The 14,157-nt window shown below is 40.3% G+C and overlaps 1 protein-coding gene across 1 annotated transcript; it reads left to right on the forward strand.

Moving 5' to 3' along the window:
- The first annotated feature begins 689 nt into the window (after positions 1 to 689).
- On the forward strand, positions 690 to 4,917 carry LOC141801249 (uncharacterized). The gene is made up of 8 exons (XM_074684226.1): positions 690 to 776; positions 1,122 to 1,216; positions 1,514 to 1,597; positions 1,824 to 1,885; positions 1,982 to 2,059; positions 2,164 to 2,218; positions 3,692 to 3,880; positions 4,016 to 4,917. Exons 1-8 carry the CDS (start codon positions 752 to 754, stop codon positions 4,853 to 4,855), a joined length of 1,428 nt encoding a protein of 475 aa, XP_074540327.1. The 5' UTR covers positions 690 to 751; the 3' UTR covers positions 4,856 to 4,917.
- The last annotated feature ends 9,240 nt before the right edge of the window (positions 4,918 to 14,157 follow it).

A 14,157-nucleotide genomic window follows, 5' to 3' on the forward strand; every position in this document is an offset into this window, starting at 1 on the left:
ATTACAATAAAGTAATTTAATTACTATAGGTTGTGCTAATTATTTTTGTCTTGGGTTATATTTTTGATTGTCCAGACTGAACTTAACTGAACTTGTCAGTCCTTTAATGCCCTCCAGAGGTCGTTGATGTTAAACCCTTGTATCTCAGTCAGATTGGGGCATGGCAAGACTGATACTCAGGAAACAGCACATAAGTATATAAGTACATAAACAAGTAGTTTAAATATTGCTCCTAACGTGATCGGATCGGTGATCGTTTATCGGTTTATTTAAACTCACTGATCGGTGATCGCCCCAAAAATTGTGATTGTGTAAAGCCTACTAAAGTGACTAATGCTTTTCTTGTCTGCCATAGCTCCTCCCAGGTCTGACATTTGAAATATCACAGACCAAACACTTACGCTACAAACAGCAAGAAAAATACAAAATGAACTCTGTTGTTGTGTGTGTAGTTAGGATCTCAGCGCTAAGATGGGACAACAACAGAGTCTGCTTAAGGAGCACGGCTACGCTCTTGACAGAGAGACAGAAAATGGCTTCATTGCCACGAAAAATGGCGAAAGATTTCTCATCACCAACATCAAGGTGGGTAACTAGTTTATATTTTTGATTTGTTTATCTACTTCACACTGAACTCAAGTATAATATGGTTACACAGTTCATTTACACAGTGGTATTTTCACAGGGGGGCGAAATCTTGAAATTGTTGAAAGAGGCTGAAACCCTTAAGGAAACACCTCACCCTCATGTTATGAAGATCACAGAGACTCTGGAGGGTAAGTGTGATTAATGGTAACTTTGGCTTCAAACATAAACACAAAGTGGGAGACCTTGCTTCAAAAATAGGTTTAAATATGGGTCAACGTATGAACATTCTGTTGTTCTTTTAAAGTTAGTTTCTCATTCAAGGACACAAGCCACACCTAGTTAACTTCTTGCCTAAATGCCTAAAAGTGGGCCCTGATCTAAACTCAAATTAAAAGTCTACACACACTCTTTTCTTGGAGTTGAACAGCTCAGCAAACAGTTGTTGATTCCTTAAACTATGGAGGTGTGGGTTTGTGTGTTTTTTAAGTTATTTAGCAGTGTCTTTGCTGATCCTCTCTTCTTGTTGTTTAAAGATGACGGTCTGAAAACTTGCTACGTGGTGACAAAGTACTGTGAGGGAGGAAGCCTTGCTGAGAAGATCAAAGAGAAGAGATCAGGGGAGTCTGAGGTACACACACGCATACACATATCGTACACAGTGTTTCCTGTGTTTGCAGCCTTGTAAGTTCAGCTGAGGGTCATGTATACAGCGTGTGGGTTTCACTGTTCGGAGAAAAGGCAGTAACAGGTGATTCTTAAGTTTCAATTTCTCTCATTTTAAAGTGTGGATTAGGGTCAGGCAGATATCTAGAAGGGAGACTTTTCCAAGATCACTTTCAAACTCCTCACAGCCCTTTTAAGTGTGTTTGTGTGTTCTAAACATACGTAATGATTTTTTTTAATATACATAATTTCTTTTTCCCAGGCTCTGAGCTGGATTGTTGAAATCTGTATTGCACTGAAAACCATTCATCAACAAAACTTGCTTCACAAAAATCTGAGACCAGAGGTACTGAACTCTTTAATTCTTATAAAAAAAAAAAATGTTTTAGGTTTTCACTGAGATACTTTTAATTGGTGACAATTTTGTTCAAATCAGTTTATATTGAGGGCTTATGTTTGGCTCTCTGTAACATCAAACTATGTTTAAGAGAATATCCTCTGAAAATTCTTGATGATATTGGTCAAACACTGCATTATAAACTAAGATTTCAACCTTTTCTTGACCTGTCTAGAACATTCTCTTCACTGAATTTGGAAAAGTGTGCTTGGGTGGATTCTGGAAACCTGAGAACAGGTATTTAACACTCTCATTTCAATAACAAACATGGTTTAATAAAGCTGGTTTTGTACTAAAGTATATTTGTGTTTATAAATGTCCCTCTTAAACCAGTGACACAAATGCTGCAATAAGTGGAGTTCATTACCTGCCGCCAGAAGTCTTCGAAGAAGCACCGTATGACGCCAAAAGGTGTTAAACTCTATAACAAAATAATTAATGTTGCTTTAAATAGATGAACATTTTCTATGTTTGGAAACAGTTCATGACCTTGACTTTAAAATGTCTATTTGCAGTGAAATCTGGTCGTTGGGATGCATACTCTATCAGCTCTGCACTCAACAAGTACCGGTAAGCTACTTAAGGAGAAGTGTGGTTAAGAATGGACAAAATTTATTCAATCTGTATTTCTCAAAGACACAATAAAGCCATGATAACAAAACTTTTTCAATATCATTAAAAAACTTCTCACAGGGACTTTAATGTTTGAAAAATGTCTATTTCATATTTTATAACAGATGTTGAACATTTTGATAATAGAAGAATATTAAACAGAACAATGATGAAGGAGTTAGCATCTATTCTGTGTGGTTGGTGTGTGGTGTCCTTAAATGTTCAGTCGCTGACAGCTCCACTTCCTGTTGCTGTCTTTGCTAGTGTTGTTATGTGGTCAGATTGCTCACGTTCTTCTCTGCAGTTAGCCATGTCAACTTCTTTTGGCTTTGTCTGCACACACACACACAAAATGGGTGCTAACATTATTCATCACTGTTCTGTTTAATCCTGTTTTTCTATCGTTACAATTTCTTAAAGAGTTTAAAAGTTTATATATATATATATATATATATATATATATATATATATATATATATATATATATATATATATATATATAAATATATATAACATTTATTTTTTTAAAAAAACCCACTTTTTTTCTGAGAATAGAGACAATTAGGGGTGTAAAGGTACATGTATCCGTGCCGAACCACTTCATAAGGTCGTTAGGTTCGGTACAGTGCTGTATTCGAACAAGTACAGTAAGTTTACGTTGGCCGCTGCACATGGCTCGTCAATATTCACGTGAGTACTCGTCTATGATTGGCTGAGCAGGGAAAGCGTTTTAATATTCATGAGGAAAGTGGTCTGTGATTTGTGCTTTGCGATCAAAAGTATAGCCTGATGCTTCTCAGCCTTCTGGTATTCCCTCTGTTGCTGGGTTAGCACAGCTAGCTCGTCCATCTTATTGGAGATAGATCTTACGTTCCCAATAATGATGGATGGAAGGACAGGTCCATGTCCTCACTTCTTAGCTCACACCTGAGAACCAGCGCGTCGTCCTCACCTCCTTCTCCTCACCTTTTGGGAAACATCTGGCCTCGCACTGGCTAGCACTGACATGCTACAGGCTGCTAACAGCTGAGTTCACATGTAAACAACGCAGCCATGGTTACATGTAGGATCTCCAGGGAAACACAGGAGAAAAAAACAGAAAAAATATCACTGAACACAAAACCAGTTTGGTGTCCACAACCAACAAATGAGCCATACAAAGTGATAATCCACTCCAAATATAAAGATTATGAAAAAGAGACAAAAAAAATCACAAGCTGCCTCAACAGGGCAGCAACTGGCAAGTGATTGACAGGCAGTCGCTCTAAAGCTGTTTGTGTGGAGGCTCAAAGCCTGCCCCACTTCTAACACAGCTCCTGTTGACGATTTGCTTCAAAACGCCAAAGCAGAAACAGACAGGCAATGTCATAGAGACTCGTCCATTAAATATACAGTCTATGGGTGTAATCTAATATAGATTTTATTTTTCAGTTTTCTGCAAAAACCACCTCCAGCCTCATCACCAAGATTAGCTCTGATCCTGCCCCGAGTCTGGATGAAGGGTACTCTGAAGAGTTTCGTGAACTCTACAATGACATGTTGAACAAAGACCCGGCTCTCAGACCAACTGCTGAAGAGATTCTGACACGACCAATTATTTTGAGAAGTCTCCAAGAAAAGGTTTGAAACAGAATTCTGTCTTCTTGGAAAAAGTTTTGTATGACGCACCAAACATGCAGCCTTATACTGTTGTATTTACTCTGAACAAGCTAACATTCAAATCCATTTCTGACACTGACTTTGTGTTTTTAATAGAGCCAGACAACTGTCAGATACCTCCAGACTCAGCTGGACAAACTCAAAGAAGTGGCAGACACTTTGGAAAGTTACCACACAAGAACCACCATCGGCAGTCTCACAGGAGGAGTGGTTGGAGCGGCTGGTGGGATCACAACAATAGTGGGCCTTATCCTGGCTCCCTTCACTTTTGGAGCCTCTCTGATTGTCACTGGGGTTGGGATTGGAGTGGGTGTGGCAGGTGGAGTCGCAGCTGGTGCCTCAAATATCACAAACATGGTCAGTGAGTCCTCTAATCGCAAAGCCTTTCAGAGCATCATTAAAGAGTTTGATGAGAAAGTGAACGCTGTGGATTTCTGGCTACAGGAGGTTGGATTCAGTTTGGAGAGTTTGAGAGACCGGTCACCACCTGCCCCACCCGGTGAGATGGAGGGTAGTTTCCGTGGAGAAAGGGGGGGAAAGACAGCTACAGAGCTAAGCAGGGGCATATGCACCATTACTGCAGTGACTGTGCAAGGAGTGAGAGTGGCAAAAATTGGGGAAATTGCAGCCAAAGTTTCCAGGGCAGTCCGTGTGACAGAAGTAGCAACTAGCACGCTTTCGGCAATATTTTTGGCATTTGATCTGGTGTGCATTGCCCTGGATGCTAGAGAGGTACACAGGATAAGACAGGCAAAGGGAGGTGGTGAAACTACTTCTGAGATCCTGAAATTTGTCCAGACTATCAGAAAGTCTGCAGTCGAGCTGCAGGGAGTTTTGGATGAGCTGAAGGACACAATCTCAGAACTAGCAGTGGCAGAAGTGGCAGCAGATCTTGGAAATTTGAGATGTCATGGGGAGCCTCTTGTGTCGGAGTAAATCAGAGGTTATACCATACTGCCTCTGAACATGCATTCTGACAAACACAGCACAATTGGAAAAACTCAGTCAATCTCATGTGTGTCCGCTTAGTCATCCTACTTTAAATCAGACCGACGTTTCAATTGGGGCTGCACGATACATCCTTTCAGTATCGTCATTGGGATGTGCGCAGGCACAATATTCATATTGCAAGAAAAAAAAATGTTCAGGTTCTCCATTCAGGCCGTAACTGACCTTGCCGTGTGTCAAGGGACGTTAGCCCCATTTCCACCAAGCAGTCCGGTTCGGATCAGTACAATTTGGCACGGTTTGGTATGGTTAAGCCTGATCCCGTTTGCGTTTCCACAGCAAATTGTGATTGGCATGTGGCTCTTTGATACAAGGTGCAATCAAGCTTCATTTTAGAAATAAATCCACTGTCGCCTGGTAAGTGATGATTCCTTTGCCCAATCAACGGTCTGCAGTGTTGTAGCTCCACCTTCCGAGATCAGATCACTTGAGTCTGGCACCCCTACGGAAGAGTCCCAAAAAGTGTGACGGTGCGGTTATTTGGGGGTCTGTCCCGGGATCAGTCAGTGGAAATGCCTTAAAATGCGTGCTTTACCGAGACGAACCAAACTGAACTGCTTGGTGGGAACAGGGCTATTGTCTTGTTGGACAATCCAGGTAGCAAAAAGTTTTCCAGCTGATGAAAGAAGACTTTCAAGAGTAGCTCTGTTCATGACTTGGTCCATTCGTCCTTCACATGGTTGCATTTGCCCCATTCCACCCAGACTGAAACAACCCCAGATCATCACCGATCCACCCCCATGTTTTAATATAAGGGTCAGATAGTCTAGTCTGTAGGCTTCTCCAGGTCTCCTCCTAACCAGGAAGTTGGCTGGAGTGGACATCAATTCCAAACTGGATCCATCCCTGAAGAGAACCTTCACCCAGTCACCAACGGTCCAATCCTTGATCCCTAGCAAGGAGTACCCAGGTCTTCCTCTGCCTCTGGTTGATGAAGGGCTTCTTGCGTGCCCTGTGTGACTTCATACCAGCTTCAAGAAGTCTGTTTCAAACTGTCCTTGCTGAACAAGTGGCATTTCTCCACAGTGCCTGCTCATTTTTGAGGTCCCTGGAGGTCTGACCATGATTCCTGACACAGGAACGATGATTGCTCGGCCATCTCGTAGGGTAGAAAGACGTTTCCTGCCTTGACCAACTAGCAGTCTGGTAGTGCCATGGCTGGCTTGCTTTTTTTTGGTGTATTGAATGGCTGTCTTGGCCATCTTCAGTCTCAAACTCATGACAATTTTCCAGCCAAGATGGCTGCCTTTGTGGCTTCATATGACTGTTTTAGGCATAATGTGAGAGCTGACAACTTCTGAGATGTGCTACAGCACACCCTCAAACCACTCTTGGCCTTCGCATGTACAGAGCTAATTATGACATGAAATGGCCTCTTATAGGCCCGGGGAATACAATGAAGCTTACACATGTCAAATGGGACATCAAATATTATCTATATCAGCTGCATTTTGTCCTGTTCTTTGTAATATGCTTTAAGTGGTACCAGACACTTTTTTTCTATCTATCTATCTATCTATCTATCTATCTATCTATCTATCTATCTATCTATCTATCTATCTATCTATCTATCTATCTATCTATCTATCTATATTGGACTGTAATCACTATGTATTGATGTGTTTGATTACATATAGATAAATAAAAATGGAGAAAAGAGTTTAATGACGGGGTACTGTGCTCATTTTTAGTCCTCGTACCATCTCTAATGTTCTCCAGCACATAAAGTTGTAAGGCTGCTAACAAGACTTTACCAGAGACTAAAATACTTTTGTTCCAATCCTCTGTCTAGAAAAATACATTCGTTAAAGTAGGGAAATGTGCTTTTTGTAGTCTTTATTTAGCTTCTCTGGTTCTCCCTTATCAGTTAAGTTTTACATGATCTGCAGCTAAAAAAAAAAAAGATTGTTGTTTTAGAAAACCCTTCAGCCTGTCTAAAAGGTACTGGAGTTTTTATGAAAAACTGTTTTTTTGTTGTCGTTTTTTAAGTTTACACCCTGAAAATCAACATTTCTATTGAAACGATTGGCTTCTTGATATGAAAGCAAAGCTTTATCACAGGTTGTTTTGCTTAGAGATTTTCTAGCCATCAACAGAGGCGTCCCTCAGGGCTGAATTCTGGGACCTTTTCTGCTCTCTTCTTTCATAAATTACCAGGGAGAGGACATTAAGAAAGGTGTATTCTGCTTTTTTGTAACTCTTTATTGTGTCCCTTTGGAGCCCCGTAGTACCTTTACATAGGGATGGGTACCGAATTAGATACTTTCATAGGCACCAACCGAATTCTGTCAAAAGTACCGAGTACCAATTCACATAAAATCAAAAGGTACCATGTTTAGGTACCTAAATGCATCCTTGTGACTGTGAGGAAGTGGAAGAGTTGGTGATTTTCCATGCTGGATATGAACACAGCACTGAGAAGTTATATATTGAAGAATTAATATGTTAAATTGAAAAAAAAAGTACTTTACTATTAAACAAATCGATATCTTTACCACATAAACACAAAAAAGTACCGAAAATCGGTACTGATAAGCATCAGTACCGATTGCCAGGTACTGGACATCGGTACTGAATCGTTTTAAATGTGAAAGGTTCCCATCCCTACCTCTACATGATACACAGCTCAAACAAATACAGATTTTTCACTCTCTGGTGTTTTAGAAAATTTTTGCTTCTGTTTGAAACAATTCATTTTAGCTGCTGTCTCTTTAAGGCTCCCTGCTCCAAAAATCCCCTCTCTCTGATTGGCCAGCCCTCTGAAGGCCTGTCAGGGGGTAGAGCTATGGGCAGACCTTAGTGTTTCAATTTTAATTTAGTTTATTTGATAAGTAGGGACAATGTACATTCATACACATTATAAAAAAATAAAATATAAATGTACCAAAATCTAGATACCAAGCTAATTTCCATTGGTAGTCCCCCCAGCTAAAACATAAAAATAAACAGGTTAAAAAAAACAAAAAAATAAAAAAAATAAGATATATATATATATATATATATATATATATATATATATATATATATATATATATATATATATATATATATATTTATATATATATATACACAATATTTAAAGGGCTCTGTTCTTCTTGTTTTGTTTCTTTTTAAAGAAAAGAAAGAACAGAGAAACATCATCGGAGGATCATGAGGACCACCCCTTCAACATATCATAAACCAGTTAGAAGATCCTAATGCGATGACCTTATCATTTCAGCAAGTCTCGGGAAGATCTCATGCTATTTTTAGGACAGCGTTTTTCTGATAACTAAGAGAACTTAGTTTTTATATTTTTACTTTCAACCACTGTGACTCCTGTGATAGGTTGTCTTCTCCTGCGGGGCACTTTTCACATGTTCACAAAGTCAGACAGCGTTTGACTGACTCTGAACTCAGTCATTAGACTGAGTGACAGCAGACTGAGCTGAGCCTGAACTCTCGTGGTCTAATAACAGCTGGTTCATTATAACTCCATGATCTGACAGAGTCCCAGCAGCTTGGCAGACTCTGAAACCAGCGTCTGGAAATAACCACAGAGGCTGAGAGAGGGGGAGGCTGAGAGCGTCTGACAGGGTTTCTTTAAACACTTCAGTGTTTCCCATTAATTAATGAGACTGTGGCGGCCCGCCACAGTCTCATTTGGCCCCGCCACAGTCTCATATGGAGACAAAAATACGATCCGTCACTCTGTCAGACCATTACACAGCTGTACTTTCCTACCGCACGTAAACAAGAGAACAAGAGTGCGCGCGCTCTGGTCACACTCGTAGACGTCACTCTTTACCTGTTACGTTTGGCGCGAACCAGATTCCAGCGAAGTTAGAGCGGGGCGTCTGACTCTGAGGTACGTGTAACTTCTTTTTTGGGCATTAGCGGCCATGCTAACTGCGGCTGTGGACACAGTATCTCACTGCGCTGTCTGCCTCCCTTCTTGGGAAGAGGAACGGCTGCACCGCGCACGTCTCGGTTCAAGAGTTTCATTATCACAGCGCATTCAGAGTCAGTGTCAGGCACACAGTACAATTACCTGTACGATACCAACGAGCTGACGCGGGTTATTATTTCATAGTCTCCTCTCCTGGGGCCTACATTTATTACAGCGAAGTCCTCTTAAGTTTCACTTACGACGAAAAGGCAAAACGTGGATACGACCAACATTCTTTTCCGATCTATCAAACTCTGCATACACACGGCTGCACGCTATTCTCCGTGATAAATCACACGGCGACGAGAAAAGCTTGAATGTGGTGAGCACGCCTCCTTTCCCACCTTCAGCGTGCCCGAACGTAACTATATATGGTCAATGCAAATCAGTACGTGCATATTAAGTAGCCATGTGCTACTGCGATTTTTGTACTGACGTCAGCGTAAGACGGTGAACACCACAGACGGAGAGAGCATGGAGGAAGATGAATTTCTCTCAAAGTCAGATACACAGAAATATCAGGAAATATCAGTCAGAAAATGATCTTGCATTGATTTAGGCTTCATTTTGTGATGAAGTGGGTTGCAGCAAATTTAGGAATCTTTATTCATTTAGACTATTTTCAGCAGTCACTATAGAAAAAAAACAGAATGAAAACACTACACTCCCAAATCCAAATAAGGGAGCAGAGAGAAGAAGAATCGTAATCAGACCCTTTATCCCAAAAAATATTTTTTTAAGATGTTAAAACAATATAAAGGGTTTCTACTTTGCTTCCCTTCCACCTACTCACATCCTGGTGCTCTCTTTTCTTCATCAGCTTCAAACACACACCTCGTTAACTCAGGTGAGAGAATAAGGGAAGGCTACAGTCTCAGTAGCCTGATAACGGATCACAGATCATGGAAATAGTGTAAATAACCTGTTGTTGAAATGTTGTTCAGTAAATTGTTCAAAATATTGTGAGAGAGTGAGTTTTTGGTTTTGTTTCTGAATCAAATTGAAAATATTTCTGATATGCCTTTGTAAGTTCTTATTTATCAGTGTACGTTCATGTCCATGGTCCCACACTGCACTTACTGTAAGGGCGATACATCGCGCTTAAAAACGTACACACACATTAAAACCGCCGAGGGTCAGAGACTCCCCCACCACAGTCTCCTAAAATCCTGTGGGAAACACTGCACTTCTAATATCATTAATTACAGACCAATCACACTCTGCGCCAGAGAGCATTAAATAAAGAGTGGAGCAGTCAGTGAACTGACGGTGAGAGTTGAGTCATTACTGAGTGATTTATTAAACCTGGATGTTTAATTTTTAGCTTCATGATTGTATTACATTATATAACATCCTCCATGCTAACAGGCTAACTGCAGTGCTACATATAAAGATGACAGCCTGTCTCCTTCTCTGGTGTCGTCTTGGCTGATAAAACTTTTTTGTCATCTCACTGCCCTCTACTGGTCAAGTGGTGTGTTGCAGTTCTCCAGATCTGACTGGCCTGATTTTGATAACCTACCCATGGACTAACTGGTTTCTGGAGTAGTCGTCCTAAATCAGGCAGCGCTTTTGGAAAAGGTGAGGCCCAAGATCAACATTCTTTTCGATGTTTTGTTTTTTTAAATTTATTTTATTTGTTTTTTGGCTACATAAAGATGTTTATTTCTTAAATATTTTTAATGATGTGAAATCAGCATTTTCTAAACAAAAATGTATATTTCAAAAAACAAAAAAACAAATCAACTTTTTACATCAAAGGCTAGCTGACTCCTCCTGTGACCAGAGGCATCCCACCGTTGAAGGATATTCTACCGGTTCACCTCCACTTTCTGATGCACATGCATCATCACCAGGCCTGGATATGATAGATCTAAGCCATGTCTTAAGTCTCCGCATGGCTGAGAATGACCTTGACGCGTTGTAATATTGTTTTTATTGTTATCGTCACATGGTGAAATCAAACACCAGGGGGTAATACTCATTTGTAACTTCAGTTCACAGCATGAGGTGCTGTGTTATTGGATACTTTTATGGGAAAAGATCCCTAAGTTCATACGTGAGGAATATTGATGAGGAAAAATCTCCACTCCCAGAGAGCGCTGTGCGCTGACGGAGGCTCTGCATCTCCAGTTTGGACAGCCTGACAGCTCCCAGAGTTTAGCGTCTGATAACGTGATTTAGAGAGTCTCCTTCACTCTCTGTTACAGACAGTTTTTCAGGATCTGAGCCACAAACTAGAGTCAAAACTCCCCGAACTTTAGAAAAGAGAGGACATTTATCTGATGGAGCTCTCACTCTCCAGCTCACACTACAGCGGTAACACTCAGCGGAGAGGGGGAGAGGCGGAGTGCGCATGTAGAGAAACGAAACTAAACATGTAGTCATGGAGAGCTGGGAGAGAGTCAGGCGTGATCATACAGAGAGCAAAGCCCCAATAAACAAATAAACATTAGAAAACAAGAACAAAGTCACTGATAAGCGTCTGTCCAACACTGAAGAACAACTTCATTTCCCTGTTACCTGCTTCATTCATTTTCAGATTTATTTATTTTTTTGTATTGTACTTATATTTTTATGTCCTCATGAATGAAATTAAGACAAACAAACATGACACAGGGCTGACCAATCAGAGGTGAGACCCTAACTCTGGGTAAATGTAGTGAAAATGAAACACACAAGTTGAATTATAAAGGTCTGCACATTTTAAAGGCTGAATTAGGTCGCGATTAATTGACTAATTGAAAAAATAATCAATATATTAGTCGACTTTAAAAATAATCGTTAGTTGCAGCCCTACACCAAAAGTTATTTTGATGGCAAACTTTTAACTTTTGACTCCTGCTGCTCTTGCTGTTGTTGGTGCTCAGATGATAACACTGAAGCCAGCTCATCGACCAAAACACAGCAGATTCCTATTTAAGACATGCAGGGATGTAAAGGAGACCATTGGAGAGGAGTTATAAACCAGGTCTCTTCGCTCATCCTCTGTGTCCACATGTGTGAAACTCACTCAGCTTTCCTGGTTGTTTTCCTGAGTCCAGTTTCAGCTAACTGGATTTTTCCTTCCTGTCAAACCAACTATGAAATTAATCTCTAGCTCAGAGACAAACTGTCCTCTTGGTGGAGAAACTTCAGTCGCTCTGGACTCAGATATGTTCCAGAAACAATCTGCAGCGACGTGAGGGACGAGCCCTCTGCTGTACAGGGGTCAAAGCTAAAGAGGACCTGGAGGATTGTCAGTATTTTAATCCTCAGAGCTGCAGGCTGTAATTAGAGCCCGGCTGTGACATGGATTATCTTCACGCCTCTTTAAAATAACCACATGATTACAGCTATTAGCCTCAGTTTTTAGGTGACTAATGGTGGCTCTGATTACCTGCCGCTCACGGTGTCGCTGCAGCAGTTTGAAGGAGTGAAATCTTATGGCAGGTATTTCAGATCAAAGTGTGGAGCAGGAAACAAAGGAGAGACGCTGATGACTGCTGTCAGACTGACGGTGATTCATCCTCTCTGTTATAATGACACCTGTACACACCTCACTTTTCTCTCTGCAGGAACTGAGGAGACAGCTCAACTCAGAGAGGTCACATCGAGTGTTCAAATCTGTCAATATGAAGAGATAATGACTCTAAAAACTGATTTCTTATATAAAGTCTTTAACCAGGAACATGGGACAAAAATAAAAGTTTTAGATTCATAAATTCACTCAGTGCTAACGCTGATAACATCCTCATCTCTACTGCAAAGAAAAACGGTGAGAGCTCTCACAACTGCAAGTTTTCTTTTTTCATTTTCAGAGGCAGAATTTCAGCTTTTTTCTGTTATCCTGTTTGCTTTTATTGTTATTTTTATTTGTCAAATAAGGGACACTTTTCAAATATATCTTGGTCGCTCTTATTAAGCTGCATCTAAATCCCATTGCTGCAGACACAGTGTTGTCTGACAGCATTATGTTGTTGTTCAAAGGTTTAATAGAAATCTATTTTAATCCAGTCCAACTTTATTTGCTAAGCACTTTAAAAACAGACAGAAAAATAAATAAGCAATTGGGACTTCCTTGAAACCTAGGAATGCTACATCTCAAGAGGCTATCTGACATAAATTGGACTGAATAAAATACAGGAAGATACAAAGCAGCTAATATGAGGTAAAAAAATTACTAGATGTAAAAACAGAAACAATTTAAAAACATAAAATATAATAAAAAGGCATATTTAGTGATAAAACTTAAGATTTTAACCCCTAGTAATCTTAAAAACAGCTACTTATATAAGATTTTTCACTTTCTTCAGTTAAACTGGTGGAGACAGTGTTTGTCCTGGGTTTGGGGAGGGCGGTGGTGGTGGCGGCATTGTGGTGACGTACCCCGAGATCACTTAAAAAAAAGTTTTTTTCTGTGTTTTTGTGGTGGTTGGGCCATTATTTCTCCCAACTCTGTGTGTGTCTGTACCCACTGGTAGGGGTGGGCGGTATACCGGTTTCATCACCGTCACCGGTATCATCTGTTGCCACGAAATGAATTTTGCTATACCGTAATTACCGTAGTAAAGCACTGTTACACATGATTCAGTCCAAGTAGTGGTAAATCTATGGGGGACATTTATTTCTCCCAACGTGAGAAGACACATTTCTGCCATTCTGAAAATACACTTTCATGGCCACTGAGTCAGTGACGTGATGAAGTAAACATTTACTGTGTGCAGAAAGCGAAACAGCTGGTGTGTGTGATGATGACGGTTACCCTGTTTGGGACACAGGCTGTACATCACTATAGCCAAGATGGTCAAACCTCAAAACCTAAAATGTGATACAACCATTTTTGACAAATGTATCAGCATCAAAATAAACATTCTGAGGCAAACTGAAAATGCAGTTTGCGGACTATGAGCCGCTACATTTTTTGTTACACGCTTACAGCTTTAGTGCGGCTAAATTATGGATTTTTACTGTCTAACGAGCTTCATAGCCTCGAAGCATTAAAACCAATAAATTTCTAGATTACTTTTGTTATCAATAAAATACGTGCCAATGAAAAATGTGCGTTTTGCCAAGCTTTGACAGAGTGTAGGCATAAATAGCCAGCCTGCTCCTATTAAACAAGGTATGAGAGAAATAAGAGAGTTGGCTTCAAAATGCACAAGCTGAAATCTGGTCCTACATAAAAAATAAAATAAAATGAAACTTTACTTCCAGGGGAGTGGGTACCGCTGTTGGGGGAGTTGAGGCGCCCAGTTTAATAGAGTGGAAAGACTTAAAAACTTTGTACTCAGCTTCTACTTTTATGAGCTAGAAGACCCAT

Source organism: Halichoeres trimaculatus, unplaced genomic scaffold (assembly GCF_033239565.1).
Source record: "Halichoeres trimaculatus isolate MK-OKI-2021-1 unplaced genomic scaffold, fHalTri1.1 fHalTri1_scaffold_12, whole genome shotgun sequence".
NCBI lineage: Eukaryota > Metazoa > Chordata > Actinopteri > Labriformes > Labridae > Halichoeres > Halichoeres trimaculatus.

Coding starts and splice junctions, on each gene's coding strand:
- LOC141801249 (XM_074684226.1), top strand. CDS start 752: ATGAAGATCACAGAGACTCTGGAGG. Junction 777..1,121: donor GATCACAGAGACTCTGGAGG/GTAAGTGTGATT, acceptor TGTTGTTTAAAG/ATGACGGTCTGAAAACTTGC. Junction 1,886..1,981: donor TTCTGGAAACCTGAGAACAG/GTATTTAACACT, acceptor CTCTTAAACCAG/TGACACAAATGCTGCAATAA.